This window comes from Telopea speciosissima, chromosome 1 (assembly GCF_018873765.1).
Source record: "Telopea speciosissima isolate NSW1024214 ecotype Mountain lineage chromosome 1, Tspe_v1, whole genome shotgun sequence".
In the NCBI taxonomy this organism is placed as follows: Eukaryota; Viridiplantae; Streptophyta; class Magnoliopsida; order Proteales; family Proteaceae; genus Telopea; species Telopea speciosissima.
In genome coordinates, this window is record NC_057916.1 from 28,612,424 (window position 1) to 28,628,745 (window position 16,322).

Consider the following 16,322-nt stretch of genomic DNA (forward strand, 5'->3'; position numbering starts at 1 on the left):
CCTACCTTGACCCAAGGCCTGTAAATTTCAGCCCTAAACTGCTCTTTGGGTTGAAAAATCCAACCCATACCATGTTCAGGCTCAGGGTGGGCTCAAGCCAACATGGCCAAACTTACACCCCTAAAAACCGAAATATAAATTAATGGGCAAGATATCGCTATTTGATCATGTAGTACCTACACCAACGTGGAGGCCAGTGAGTGTGCATGTAGGGGCATCAACATATATGTGGTTTTTTATTTCATGGGATCAAGGTGGTACTTAAATGCAAGCGTAGGAGCCATGCAACCAAGTAACATTCTTATTGCCTAAATCAATCAAGAAAGAGAAAACAACGCTTGGTTACGTAGCCCTTGTGCTAGCACAGGGGCCAATGGGAGTGCACGCTCAACCATCCAACATTGAGGTAGAACGGTCATTTCGCCAACGCTATGTCTAGGCGTAGGGACCCATGACCATGCACTGTTCTTTTCCAATCAATTATTACCTCATCATGAAATTTCATTATGGGGGAAAGATTGCTACACTGTCCATGCCCCTTGTGCAGATTCCTTTATATCCTACTTGTATAATTAAAGTGGGACCCATGCTGACATTTCTCTCTCTAACCATGTAGGTCCCACATGAACGATACCATTTTCCAACCCCTCATTTGTTGTAGTGTTCAGATTCTTTTCTTACACTACCCTGGAAGGAAATCCTCTGCCCTTGTTTTATTATGGTTTTTCTTCTCTTTTCTTGAAACATAGACTAAATTGATGCGTTATGCGATTTTCAATTTCACTCGGGGTTGAACAGTCTTTTCGCTGAAAAAGGCATTGGTTTGTGTCTAAGCGCGGAAACCACGCTAATCACGCGACCGGTTAACATTTTTTCTTCCTAAATTGAACTTATGATGTTTGGTATGATTTTCACCATATTTATGAGAAAGTGAATCAATTTCATCTAAAAATTGTGAAATAGATGAGGAACAATTTCAATATTGAAATTGGTTACAATGTCAAGCCTGTTTTGCGCTCCACTTTAATCAGTTTAATGAGCATATGTTAATAACATGGGTAAATGTATCCTTTTACATATTAAAAGAAATGAAAACAAAATCACTCTATTTCGTTCGCCACCACCACCACCCTCTCCTAAAGAAACATAGAAAATCTATTCTCAAAAGTTGTGCTACCAAATAGATCCCTTATAATTGAAATATTAAGATTGATGCAACCAAAACAATCTCAATTTATTGATTAACAATTATATTTGTTGATTATTTCATGAAATCAATATGAAATTGAAATCAAAATCATATCAGATCAGCCTTTTTTGTTTTTAATGCATACAAAAGACAAGTCAAACTAAGAAGAAAGGTAAGAGAATATCTAGTCTAGCTCTATTAGCTAGAAGATGAGCTACCATATAAGATCGATCTAGTTTGAGAAAATTTACAAACAACCCCTCTCCCCAAAAAAAATAATTGTGTTATACTAAAAAGGCAGTTATTACTATTTCATTATCACAAGGTGTCGTTGTTCTGCACATTCTTGAGGACACATGAAATGATAAGATTTATTTTCGTTGAAAAAAATGTGTTATACTCAAAAGGGAAAAAAATATAGTTACAAATTATTTGATGATTAGTGTCAATAAGAAATTCCCCAACTTAAAATGTGCAAATATAAAATTAATAACTTCAAATATAGCTTGTTTCAAAAGAATAAATAAAAAAGGAACCAATTTTTATGCACGACCTTGTATGTACACGTTGTGGCTTTCAATTATTGGATAGGGGTGGGGGCAGAAGTGTAATAACATATCCTCCTCTTTTCCCCATCCAACAGTTGAAGGCATAACCGTGCATAAAATCTTTTGCCGTAAAAAAAGAACAACATAAATATTATGGGCACAAAATTCCTAGTCTGATTGGTACACAAAAAAATATGTAGATCGATGCTTAGGTTTGCCATATGGTAGTTTAGATGGAGCCAAATTTTATGAACATGTACATCTCTTAGTTTTTGCTTACATGTTGATATCCAACCCTAAATAGAGCCTTAAAAAATAAATATTTGTGGAAGGAGGCACAACAGTAGCCAAAGTACCAATAAACATGCATGGACATACCCGATGATACACGATAAAGTATTTAATTGAATTATGACATGTGTCCTGTATATGTCCTCTCTATCAAATGGTCTAAATGGTCGTATCACTTTTATATGTATATCAAATGGGTGCAAGAGCAAATGGGTGCATTAGACCAAGTATTCTTCTTATTCCAGTTAGTAGAATAGTGTGGTTTTATTTAAAATTAGTATGTCACATCCAAAACCAAAACTCACAAATAAAATAAAGAAATTGGAATATTCTCTTAATATAATTTAAGGAAAAGTCTCTTTGAACATGAGGTGTAGGAAACGCCTGCACACATTGAATTTTTTTTTTATTATTTTGTTTCTCATTCTAAAAAATAAACAAATAAATAAATCGTTGTTACTAAGCGTATCCTACACCTAATGTTTAGAGAACTATTCCCCTTTAATTTACTTATACATTGAAACAGATGGACTCTCAAAAACATGCGGTGTAGGAGATGCCTACACACATTTTATTTGTTTATTATCATTTTCCCTCTCAAATCCAAAAAAAAAAAAAATCATTTTAGTAGGCGTATCCTGCACCTCATGTTAGAGCCATTTCCCTTTTTTTTTTTTCACGTAGCTCGATTTGTTTCGACGTAAAATGTTACCTGGAAATTTTTTTCACGGCAAATTTTACTTCGCAAATGTACAATTTTACATGTTGAAAAGTTTTTTAATGTTTGTTTCCATCAAAAAACAAACATTGTAACACTTTTCAACATTTAAAATGACATCTAATTTTCTTTTAAGTGAAAATTTTCAAGTAAAATTTTATGCTGAAACAAACAGAGTCTTAGACATTGAAAGTTTGAAACGGATTGACTATGAAAAACAATATATCTAAAATATTTGTGTTGTTGAAGATTTAGTGGGGACCAAATGTATGCACATATCATCAATATAATTTAAGGGAAAAAGAACATTGTGTAGTCATGTAGCCTCTACATCGAGATTTAAGAGTATGCAAAATTATTGCCCCACCCCATGAAAGAAAAATATATAATCCATGTTAGTTTACTAATTGTTTGAAATTTTTTTTTTTTCAATGATAAAAATCTTTTAATATTGAGTTGACATTATAAGATACAGAGGCAAAATTTGTTGCAAAAATTCAAAATTTTAAAAGTAGGACCTCGACCCATAGGGCACAAGACCAATAATAAGAAATCGAACCCACACTATGGGCACGGGAAGGCACCCCATCCGATGGCTCACCCGCTGGCTCAAGATTGTGGACCTGCAAAAAAGCAAAACAAGGCCTCACGTAAAATTGAGTTAAAATCAGGTATGAAAAATAATCCTCTCCAATTCTTAAAAGAGTGCAGTGCGGCACTGCTATTGCTTAATGTCTCCTATTTTTTCAGAAACTTACTTGAGCACCCTTGTATTTTACGATTTCTTTCAAGTAAGTTCTGTTCGTAGTTACTCACCCATGACGTCATGGATTAGAAAAATCTTTAATATCAAGACTATCCATTTAAAAGTAGTGAAGTGACCCTTTTACCCTCCTCCTCCTCCATCTCCTTCTTCCTGCAGCCCACCGCCCCTACCCCTACCCCTAGTCCCTACTGCAACCCAACTCAACACTAAGGGAGGCTGGGACCTGGGTTTTACAGAGGAGCTGGGGCGGGCAGGTTTTTTTTTGCTTCCATTAACTTTTTAAGCTTATTCTTGAGCCTTGAGCTACAAGGTAGTCTCGATTTCACTTGTACCGCCACCGCCGGCAAGCATTTCGACGGTATTTACCAGACCAAACCACTTGCAGTCATAAGGCCGACAGGCCCAGAAGATGTGGCTCGAGTGGTCAAGGTTGCTTTTCTTTCTTCCAACCTGACGGTCGCTGTTAGGGGTAATGGCCAAGCCATGTCTGATAGAGGTCTCGTGATAGACATGAGAGCTATGGATGATCTAATCAATGTGGTGAGCATCTGACCTCTAGACTTGCTACAATCATTAATCACCCATATTCTGGGTTTTCGAGTTCAGAATCAAATTTATTTGTTGCAGGTTGTTGGCTCTTCATCTGATCAGTGCGAAATTGTGGGGTTTATATCCCTTCTTACCCAACTATATATCTCTGGATTTGAGACCAATCAACAATTGCTTATATAGTTTTTTGGTGGATTGTTGTTTGCTGGCCAGAGATGATCGTACCTAGCTTTATCGATTTCTTGCTTTAATCTCCTCTGTTCTCTCTCCGTTCCCCTTTCTTCTTCTTCCTTTTTTTTTTTTTGTGGCTATTTTTGGGAATTGATTTCTTCCCGAGTTGATCCCCCCCCCCCCCCCAGGTTTCCTGTCCGGTACAGTGGTCCAGTTCCACTCATAGGGAGTCAAAAATAACGATATAACCCCTTGCCCGAATACATTACCAGAGGAACGTTAAAACATCATTTCTGCCTCCCTATGAGTGGAACTGGACCACTGTACCGGGTAAGGAATAGGACAGAAAAAAAATTCATGGATTGGTTTCTTTTTTGTTTCAAATCCTGTTTCTTTCTATGTATTTGTTGCAGATGCAGGTCAAGAATCAATCGAACCACTAAACATCCTTGATCCATCTCCCATGCTTCTTCGAAGTTTGTCTTACACTGATGCCCTATTGCTGTGTCCGTGAGTGAAAGCCATCTTCATGAGGTTTCTTGTAGCATTTTGATGGTAGAAAGCTAGACCAAGACCCGTGTTCTCGGGCAAGGCGCTCGGGCAAGGGTAAGGCGGACATTGTGTGCGGCACTCTGTCTGGGCCGCACAGGCTGTTACGGGCAAAGCACCGTAGAAGATCACGATCCTGTTTTGAACTACTTCCTTGGGTAGCAATGGATACCGATATTATAAAATGGAGCAAGATGTTGTACCGATACACAGAGAACATCGGTGAGTTCATTGGTGTTAGATGGTGTTGCGGTTGATCGTTGACATGGCTAGTAGAAATGCAACACTGAGGGCTGAGTTTTGGATTTTCAATTACATGTTTTTCTTGCTTTTTTACAGTTTAGTGGAGGTTATATAAAATGGACTTTTCCATTCAATCACTAACACACACCGTCAGGTTTAGGGTTAAGTAATCGGGCAATAGTACATGGGCTGTATAAGTAATTTTTCTCTTTTTTCTTTCTTTTCGAGTTTGGTAACGTTGAATGTCCGAGCTGCCACGTGTTGACATCTCCATCTGGCGCTACCCAACTGCACATTTGTAGGGAATTAGAGAAGATTAAAATCCTGTACGAGGACACTCCTCTAGACTTGACCACCACCCACATGGAATCTAAAATAGTTTTTATTTATTTTGTTTTCGATTTTTGTATTTTGAACCACCTGATCTCTTTTATAATAGAAGGTTACAATTACAAATCAATCAGTTGTCAGTTGATAGTTGATACCCTCCTCCAACTTTTATCATCTCCGTCGGTTCCATTTAATCATTTTTTTCCCGACTTCATTTCTCAAATCTCGAATTCTCAATTGCGCCGGACACTTCTCTGGTAGGGTTCGCGGCGGGCTATCTTCTCCCTGAGATTCGGGTGTTGGGCAATTGGGTGTCGTTTCTGCTGCAAAAAATCAAAAGGTTTCACTTTCCTCTTCGGGAAGATTCGACGATCTACTGCATTTAAACTTTTCCTTTTGGGTTTCCACGATAGAAAGTTAGGTCGAAGAAAGATCGACTTTCGATGCGAATTCGTAGATATATGCAGGTTCGGGTTTTAGTGTTTCGATTTACATGCTAGGGTTTGATCATTGCGTGAAAAGGTCCAGGAGAAAAAAGAAGAAAAATATTGTCTGAGGAGTTCGCTTAATTTGATGAAATCATGGCTAAATGTGAGTCCAATCTCTCTCAGAACAAACGCTCCTTGTCGTCCATATACGTTCCGTCGCTAGATTCGTGCTCCAAGTCCATCAACGAGACGGTGAATGGTTCGCATCAATTCACAATAAAGGGATACTCTCTTGCGAAGGGGATGGGTGCAGGGAAATACATATCAAGTGATATGTTCACCGTCGGAGGGCATCAATGGGCAATATACTTCTATCCCGACGGCAAAAATCCAGAGGATAGTTCCATGTACGTGTCTGTGTTTATTGCATTGGCAAGTGAAGCTACGGACGTCAGGGCGTTGTTTGAGTTGACTTTGTTGGACCAGAGTGGGAAGGGGAAGCACAAAGTTCATAGTCACTTCGACCGCTCACTCGAAAGTGGTCCTTATACTCTCAAGTACAGAGGGAGTATGTGGTATGTATATTGTTTCTACTTTTGATCATCGCCTTGTCCTTTTAAATCCTCCAATCTGTACTGTGTTCCTTTGCACTGATGCAGTGTATGCCTCTTTATTACATCCATAAAAAACAGATATTTGTTCAACACTGGTGTATACCTGTTGTAATCGGATGATCCCTCGTATGTCTTCATTTGTAAAATATTCCCTCATGCATCTCTCTTTGTCAATATCTAGTGGAGATCCTTCAGTCATCTGTTACCCACCATTGGTATAATCTCCAGTACATGTTCACATTAATGTACTACGTCAATCCATGCTCTTAACTAGGATAATCTGATGAGTGAAAATAGAATTACTTCCAGTGTGCCAATTCACTCACCCTAGGGTTGGTCCTACAGGTTGAAATTATGCTTCTTTGGTAATTAGCTAGATTCTTGAATAATGTTTCTAGTAGGGTTCCAGCATAACTAACCTAACAGCTTAGGAATTTCAAGAAACTCAAAAGGATTTCTTGTCCAGCCAATATGTGGTGCTGTTCAGGATGGGAGTGGTTTCTAGTTTTTTGAATGGTTTTAAGTTAGATGGGTGGTTCATTCAGGTTCTTCGCATTTTTACATTTCCTTTCAATCAGTTGGGTTAATGTGGTTTATATGCCAATAAGCTGGAGGGAATTGTTAAGGAATAGTGTGGGCTTGAGATTCGATGCAGTGGTTGATAATTGCAAGGTTTATGTAGTCTAAATGATGGCCATTGTTCTCAAGTTATGGATGATTGCAGAAAAAATATAATAAAGAAATAGGAAGAGCAGAACAGAAGGGAAAATGTAGGACTGCATCTTCATGCAGTGAGTCCACAATATAAGACATTTGACTAGCAAAACTAAGATTCATTTCTGTAAAAGTTAAATGGAAATCCTCTTTCATTATATTCCTAATTATCTAAATCTGAAATTAGCTGATAACAAGTAGATTGAAATGTGCTGGTGTGGAACAGATTCAGGGTGTTGCAGAGAACCCTAGTTCACAACATGCAGAGATGCCCATTTATGTATCTTATAGAAAACCATGGTCTCCTTAAGATGTAGCTGTACAAGTAAGTTGAATGCAAGGAAGAACAAGATTTGGCACCAAGCAGTGGACTTTGTCTTTGAAACCAACCAAAACATCAGAATTGAGATATTACACCCAATTTAAGGTGTATCTTAGTGTCTATTTTGGAATCTTGCTACAACTTAAACTGCAAAATATGTAAACCATACAATGGGAGATTATTTTTTCTAGTAGTTGACTGAAATAAATAACCTTATAAGACTAAAATGCCTATGAAAACTAATAATATCCAGTGGAAAAACATAATTTAGAAGTACTCCTGGTTCCTGTTCAAGGAGAAATTTAGAAAACTGATAAAACTAACTATGAGAAAATCTAAGAGTGTAGCCATACTATCAGAAAACCCTTTGGAGCTCCCCTTTTTTGGTAGATACCTTCCAAATGTAAAGAAAGAAGGCCACACTGTCTTCAGCTTCTTGGCCATTTGACAGCTTTGTGGAGATGCTCTTGCATCAGATGTTAATCTTTTAATTTGAACTTTTTCATTACTAGGTTCAAAATCCTTGCTGACTGTCCTTTTCGGTAGGGCATTGTGCTTCTTTGTATCTTTGGAGCCCAAATCATGAGTCCCCCTCCCTCTTGCCAATCCAATTGACATGATGATTTTATTAGCATCTCCCCCCTCCCTGCAGAAAAGAAGCCAGGAATCTTTTAGTGATGCCTATTAGAACTGAAGAATCTCACATATTCATTTTGCAAGAATGTTCCATGGGATTTGATTCTTATGTTCACTTAGAAAGGCTTGGTTGAGAGTCTTAATGATTTTGTTCAAGTTTAGGGAGCCATTGGAACCTATACCTAAGAAGAATGAAGAAATCAAAGAAAGGAAGTAGAACTTTCATTTGTAGAGGAGTCTTGATTGGTGATGTTGCCTTGATTTTTTCCCTCCTCCAATGCCTAGGATCGCCTAGGTGCCGTGACAACTATGGTTGTTGTTACTGTTAATTTGCTGCTGTTTTACTGTCTTTGCTGTTGTTGCTGTGTTTGGGAGTTTGTTCACTGGTTGAGCTTCTTCTCGATTGGTAGCAGGCTAGCAGCTAGTAAATTCTTCCACGTTTTTTTCGTTTCTGAAATTCAAATGGAGATGATCAACATGCTTGGGTGATCAGAAAATAAAATCTTCTGTTTCCATTTAAGTTATGTTGGAGTTACACATACAAAAGGTAGACATTACGGGGTCCTGAAATTCAGTCATGCCTTGGGGTGCCAAATTCTAGCTACCGTTCTCCGATTGATTTGAAATTTGGTGGTTGGTGTCTGTGATAAACCCTAGAATTGAAAGATTTTTGTGAGGTTGAATTGTATGGAATTTGAAGTATACTGCTTTTCTAAACTTAAAAGTGCATAGTTGTCTGACAGGGTTGTCTGTTTGACTCACCTATGGCTTGTTGAATCTATTATTTATATATTCACCTAAACGGCTTCTTGCTTCTTGTTGAATTGTCTTGATCACTTTAATGCCAAGTTGTTCATTTCTAAGTTCGATTTTTTCCTTAAAATTGGTGAGCGTTCTAGATTTAGGTTGTTGATGAACACTTTTGGGGGTCCTTTACCTACTAGAATTAGGGATTATTGGCCCATAGTTTCAAAGTCAATTTGTATGATAGTCAAAACTGGTCAAGGAGAGAGGAGGAAAACATAGTGCAAAAGTTGTATGGTTGTACTGATTGCGCTGTACTTTCTTTGTAGCTGATTCTTGGAATTTTATTGTGTTTGATCTTTTATTATTGTCAAATTTTATGGACTGCCATAACTTTGTGTGCAATTACTGTATATTGCATTCATGTGGTATTTCTGTTGTAATTTATTTATTTTGGATTTCCAGGGGTTACAAGCGTTTCTTTAGAAGAACAACCCTAGAAACCTCTGATTATCTGAAAGATGATTGCCTTGCCATGAATTGCACAGTGGGAGTTGTCAGAAACCGTATTGAGGGACCCAAGGATTATAATATTCCAATGCCACCATCAGATATGGGTCAGAACCTCAAAGAACTTCTAGCATCTGGCATTGGTTCTGATATAACATTTGAAGTTGGTGAAGAGACATTTAAAGCCCATAAATTGGTACTAGCTGCTCGCTCTCCGGTTTTTCGAGCTCAATTCTTTGGACTGATTGGGAACCCAAACATGGATAAAGTAGTGGTAGAGGATGTTGAACCCTCAATTTTCAAGGTATTGATTCTGTATCTCTTTGTTTCCATTAGAATATTTCTATTGATCTTAGATGTGCCTTTCATTGTTCGAGTGCATGACATCCAATCAATATTAGAACACCACAGTAGGTATAATGCAAAACCCGGGTCACAAAACCCTACTTGGGTTCGCTTATGGGTCCATCCAATTAACAAATAGCTCAAATTAAGAACCAGTGGTAATCTCGTAACAAACCAGAATTTTCAAGGGTTCACTAGGCAAGTAAAGAGGAGAGGAGGTAACATGGATTAGTATTTATTGTTCAGGGACAAACATGGATGTAATTCTAAATGAAGGACATAAGGGGATAAGAAAGGTAGTGAGGGGCATTAAAGGAAATTAACGGAATAAAAAAACAAGAGAAGCATGGGGGAGAGGAAGGGGACGTAGGCTGTCGTCAACCTTGAGTCACGGTAAGAAACAAAGAAGGCAGCAACCAGTGATGACTCAGTTGTGTTTCAGTCAATAGATTTCTTCTCTTACTAATCCAATCGACACAAAATCTTGGGTGAAGATAGTTAACACGTGGGTCTATTGTATGCATGCAGCTATCGAAACAAACAAGCAATAATCGAAAGAAATAACACTGCTGAAACTAGTCTTGGAGGCAGAATCCAGGACTGGTTTTGAGTTTGGCTTGTAGTCTTCGATTCAAGCAAGATTTTCAGCAAAGAAGTTGCAAACAGTGTCGCACTAGAGTGATGGTCGCCCAAAGTTATAGAGAGAGAAAGGAGGTGATGAAGGAGATCGACCTCAAATTTGAGGCCGTCAATATCGCTGGAAAATATAGTACCGTCAAGGAGATTTAAGAACTCAGGTAGGAGAAATGATAGGAAGAAGAATAAAGAAGGGAAAGCAGAAATTGTACCTAGGAATAGGAGAGAGAAAATCAGAGGAGGGGGAGAGAGGGAAGGGAGAGACTGAGAGAGCACACAATCACAGTTCTTGGTGGCAACACCAGACTGAAATTTCATTCAATATTCCAAATCCTACCTTTTCTGGTTACACCCATGTATTTAAAGACTAACAATCCTAATCCTTAACCAAAACTAAAACAAAACTTGACTCTAATTTGGACTTTAAAACTGAAATAAACTCTAAAACTAAAACATGGAAAGGAATTCTAGCCTAAGTAAAAGGTTATATGATAAAGATATACTCAAACAATAAATCTAAATAAATTATAATATCCTACTGGACCAAAACTTAATTTGGACATCTGGGCTCCCCACTGGGTTTGGGCCGGTTCAAGGAATTGCTCCTGCATCAAGGTAGCATTTGTTGCATGTTTAACCTTGTCTCTTCAAGTATCAGTTGAGATTATCTGAAATGTACTACTAAGTGCCATTATCACTTTGATCCATGGCGGATTGTTCAATTGTCTCAGTGGATCAGACAATCATCCTGATCCTCAAAACTAAAAATGATTTATAACCTCGATGTCAGATTGAGTATCGTTCCTGAGTGATACTAACTTGACTTATGTACCAGAGGTTCCAAATGACCAGCTGAATCCTGTGAGCGGATGCCCTATAATGGCAATGGGTGTACCAATCCAATGTGTATGATTAATAGGATTGGACTTATCTGATACCATTTCATATTGAGCAATAATACTGATCTCAAAAGCTATGCTCAAAACGGTTCAATCTAGGCGATCGTATCTCTTATGGCCACAAACCCAAGAAGCTGGTTATGTGAAACTTGATTGAACACGTGATACATATATCGTCGGTATGTTAGGCCAGCAATGAAGACATACAATAAGAGAAGTAAAGAAATTTAGAAATTTCAAAAAGTTAGGGTTTATGTTGACAGAATGGATACAAGAACGGGGAGTGTATAGTTTCAAGGCAAAGCGTTAGGGTTTGGTATGAAAGGAACATCCAGTGTTGGTAGGGAAATATAGCAATAGAATCAGGGTCTTGAAGTTGGACTTCTGGGTTTAGGGTGAGGGAGATTAGGATTTAGGATGAGGTTTGAATTAGGGTTAATGGAACAAAGTTAGGGCTTGAAGAATATAAAATTATAAGTGAATACATAATACTGTGAATGTTACTATGATTAGTAAATTTCAGTGATATCTTGAAGAGTATCCTGAATAGTATCTGTTGGTTAAAATACAGAGGTTTGAAGAGAAAGTTAAATTATGGTATCAATAAGAAATCAATTGACAGAAGCAATGAAGTATCAGGGAATTGCAGAATATTAGGAACAAGAAAAAAAAATCTTTAGAAGCGGTGGTCTATTTACTATGTTTAAGCTATAAATTTTCAAGTCAATTATGAATGGTTCGCCATCTACAAAGATACCACTTGTGACAGAAAAATACTTTGTTCCCCAAAGCTGTAAGTTATAAATTGAGTCAAGTCCACATCTCATTCTCTTACCTGGACTCATTAATTTGTGAAACTATTCAATACAATCCATCCTACCCAATGAAGATAAAAATATACCAAACTACATCAAACCCTATTACGACTAGCACAAACTCAAGCCCAAATAAAAAATAATGAGACATGCTAAAAACATGATGAGGCCAACCGCCCGCTCCAAAAAAATACTTGATGACTCAACTAGGCTGTCAATCTTATAATTGCACGTATTCTTCAACATGAAATTGTCAGCTGAACCCTCATTTGGTCCCAAGTGGGCAGCCTTATAATTGCACCTATTCCTCAACATGAAATAGTCAGCTGAACCTTCGATTTGGTCCCAAGTGGACTTCACAACATAATGGTTTGACAACCTCCATCAGTCTTCCTTAGAAGAACTCAACGTTGTAGAATTAAAAGCTTGTATGCATGTGATGCTTGTTGGTAATCTTAAACTAAGCACATCCTTGAGTTCTTTGAAACCTATGGACTCTTTTGTCAGAAACTTTGAGCATCCATATATTTCTTCTCCTTAAGGTAATTTTGTGACGTAACAATCTGAATGAGATGAACCAGCTTATCTCCCTGTAGTGCGTTTGATTTCTAAGGAATCAGAATAATTATCTCTTGCATAGATACCAAGACATAGAGTCGACTATGAATTCATGCTAAGTAACTCATTTGCTGGGTTACCAGGGTTAACGCAGTATGATATAAGCTTATTGTAACAGAAACATGTCATTACTTCCAACATTGCTCATCTGTATGATCTTGCATTGCAAAGGTTGCCAACACCTTTGCTGATTTTTGAACTTCTTTGAACTATCCAACCTAATCCTCGAGGCAGGGCTTGGGAGTTGAAAGGCGGTTCAGTGCACAACCTAAATCTGTCTACAACTTCCTTTTTGTGATGTTAGTCTTATGACTGCCGTCAGTGACTACAGATTAAAATTTCTACTGAAACTTTCCTTTTGTTGTGAAAACTGAAAACTTTTCACTTTTTCCAGTCTCCTTCAATCTTTAATCTTATGCACAAGCTGAAATTTAGCACTAATTCTTCTCATGCTGTTATATATTAATAGAACTGTAGCTTGAAGACTGAGGCTCTCTTTGGCATCATTTATATTTATGTTTATGTCCTATTTATGGGAAATCATTTGTGATAATAAGTTATGAACTATAAATAATAATAATCGTTTGGTAACTAATAGACAGAATATATTATAGAACGAAAAATAGGTTTGGTATACGTATGTACAGAATATATTTCTCCTCCATCGGAGCCATTGTGATCGATTCCCTCTGCAATCGTCCAACTTTAACTCATATTGCTCCCCATGTCAAGTTTGTGAATAAATTGGAATTAGAGATTGTACTGTGGGGCTACAATAGTTTATGTACCGTAGGGGTATAATTTTGTATGTATGGTTGAATGGGTAGCTGACCACGATAGGGGGAGTGTCCATTCCATGGTATATCTTTTCCTCTTTTAGGAATTAGGTTATTAATTGTTTTCTATAATTGTTAACGAGATTTAGTCTTGTACGCTATGTAGGATTTCCTAGATTTCTTTCCTATTGAGAGTCTGATTTGTAGTAGCAGCAAGGTTATAAATAAAGCTTGAGGAGACCATGATAGACATGTTGAATCTATCGTGGTTCAGCCTCTTCTTCCTTCATCGTCTTCTTCTCTCTCTACTTGTAGATACTGGTTAGAGGTCCTGGTTTGTCACATGGTATCAAAGCCGTAACCAGTACCTGTTTTGAGAGTCGTTCCAGTCTCTGGTTTATGGTGAAACCCTAGGTCATAGAAGAAGAAGAAGAACTAGGCTTTCGTATGGGTTCCGATGAAGATTTTTTACGAAGATCATACCAGTTACTGCCGATTGATTGATTATTGTAGGCTGCTATTGTGGTGCTACTATCGTGTTCTTTACGATTTTTGCTGCTGCCCTAAGGTTCGAAGGCTTGCTGGTTCGGAGGGGTACTTGGCTGTTGATGAATCGTAGACATCTATTTGTTGGTTACTTTGATCGAAGTCCATTGTCGCTGCTGCTGTGTGCTTCGATTGCTATCGAAGATTTACTTGCGGAATCAAACTCTGGTTTGCTGCTGTGAAATCAAACTCTGATTCTCTTGATCTTATTCTCGATTTGATGGTGTATTTCAGAGGATATTCTCAGCTACTGTTGAAGGTTGAAGAAGATAAGTCTTCAATTTGTTGCTGTCCAAGGTTGATGACCCACGATTTGTTGCTCTCTTTCCGTGGGTACCGCCTTGAGCTCCTCCCGTGGTTTTCACCTTAAAATTTACCAACAACCCCTAGGTTCTCGGAAATTTAAGGAAGAAAATGACTTCACTCCATCACGATAAGTGTCCTCTGTCTTTATTTTTTTTTCTTACATCCATAGTTGCCCCTACTTTTAAGAGTTAAGTCTGCAAATCGGTATGGGTTTCCTGCTGGTTGTGACCAAGGTACTAAAACTCGGGTCTCGGTACCAACTCGGCCCTTGGAAAAACCGAGTCGAGTCGAGATCTCGCCGAGTTGGTGCATTTTTTTTTCCGACTCGAAGCCTCAACTCGGTGGGTTTTAGACCTATTTTGGGTCTGAAACTTGGGATTCAGCCTATTTTAGGCCATTTAAACACAATGGCACTATCAGATTTTGCAAAAACAAAGTCCAATATGAGTTTCAATTCGGACCATAGGTTGGTAGGCGATGATGTACTAAAATACCCTACTCTACACATAATTTAGTAATAGAAAGCAAGCAAAACATTCAATTAATAGCTAAACAACTTAAATAAGAATCAGAAAGGTTAAAGTGATACATCAAACTGCTTAACAGTGTTACAACTATCATCACATAAAATGACTTTGAATCAAGTATTCAGTCCCCGCTAGTGTCACATAGACTTCCCATGATTTAGTGTTGCTGCAATGTTGAATATAGTGCTCCACAACAAGCATATAAGAGTTCTGTCGAGTTAGGTAAGTAAATACATAGTAGATGGGTCATTTCCATGGGTCAACCCGAGATCCGAGATCTCGCCGATATATGTTGAGTTCTGTCAAGTTAGGTAAGTAAATACATAGTAGAAGGGTCATTTCCATGGGTCAACCCGAGATCTCGGCGAGATATTGCACTTTTATGTATCGTATGCCATCTCGTCTCGGTTTCTCAGAAAATCGAGACGAGAGTCGAGTTCTCGCTGAGTCGAGGCGAGTTTTAGAACTATGGTTGTGACAGTCACGATATCTTTTCCTTGTTTTATTTTTTTAGTTTCCTTTAATGCCCCCCTAAATTGTTGGTTGCGGAGGTTGCAATTTCCTTTTACAAATGGGTTTCCTTTGTTGCTTTGTTTAGTTTCTCAAACCTCGTAATATTTCATGTCCCCCATGTCCCCCATGGTGATATCCTTTTTTTTTTTTCCGCTCTCTTTCAATCACATAATTTATCACTTTAGTGGGCGAGCCTTGGCTCAGCGCTTAAGTTGCACTATGCCTGTTGGTTGTTGGTTCAAAACTTGGAAACGCCTCTCTTGCACAACAAGGGGTAAGGCTGGGTACATTTGCCCCTCCCAGACCCTACAGTAGCGCTCCCTCATGCACTGTGTCTAGGGTTGCAACAGGGTCGGGTTGGGCCAGGCTTTTTAAAACCCTAGCCCAACCCTGAGTCCCCTTAATTGGGCCCAAGCCCGCCCTGACCCTGATTCAGGGCTTAAATACCCTAACCCTAACCCTGACCCTGACGGGCCAAGCCCAGCCCAAACCCGCCCTGATTGGCCCTGCAATAAGCAAATTAAAATAATAAGTCTCGGAAAGATGTGAAAGAGGAGGCTTGAACCCAAGACCTGCTGGTAGCAATTGACTTTTATGCACCACAAACTACCAAGTACACTAGGGACTTGTTTATATATAATAACTTATATTTTTTAATAAATAAAGAATTTTCCACATGGCCAAAATTCAGGGTCAAAATCAGGGCCGGGCTGAGCCCGAGGTCTCAACCCTGACCCGACCCGACCCTGACTCAGGGCCAGGAATTTCTGGCCCTAACCCGCCCTCAGGGCCAGAAATCTTAGCCCAAGCCCTGTTCGGGCTCAGGGCGGGCTAGGGCCGACAGGGCCAAACTTGCAGCCCTAACTGTGACTCTCTCTCTCTCTCAATAATTTCACTTTCCATAAATACCCTCATCTTTATGCCCAATTCAGCATATATCCATATTTCATGTTATTGCCTAGTCTATCCCCAAACAATAAATACTAATTCCCTTCATGTCCCATTGCTTCTCTATTTGC

The 16,322-nt window shown here is 38.6% G+C and overlaps 1 protein-coding gene across 1 annotated transcript in view; it reads left to right on the forward strand.

Moving 5' to 3' along the window:
• Positions 1 to 5,553: 5,553 nt before the first annotated feature.
• The window catches only part of LOC122664238 (BTB/POZ and MATH domain-containing protein 3), a 31,248-nt gene continuing 20,479 nt past the window's right edge, over positions 5,554 to 16,322 (forward strand). The window contains exons 1-2 of the mRNA XM_043859980.1: positions 5,554 to 6,357; positions 9,278 to 9,626. Of these exons, the coding sequence (XP_043715915.1) occupies positions 5,936 to 6,357; positions 9,278 to 9,626 (771 nt within the window). The 5' untranslated portion in view covers positions 5,554 to 5,935. The remainder of the gene's footprint in view (positions 6,358 to 9,277; positions 9,627 to 16,322) is intronic.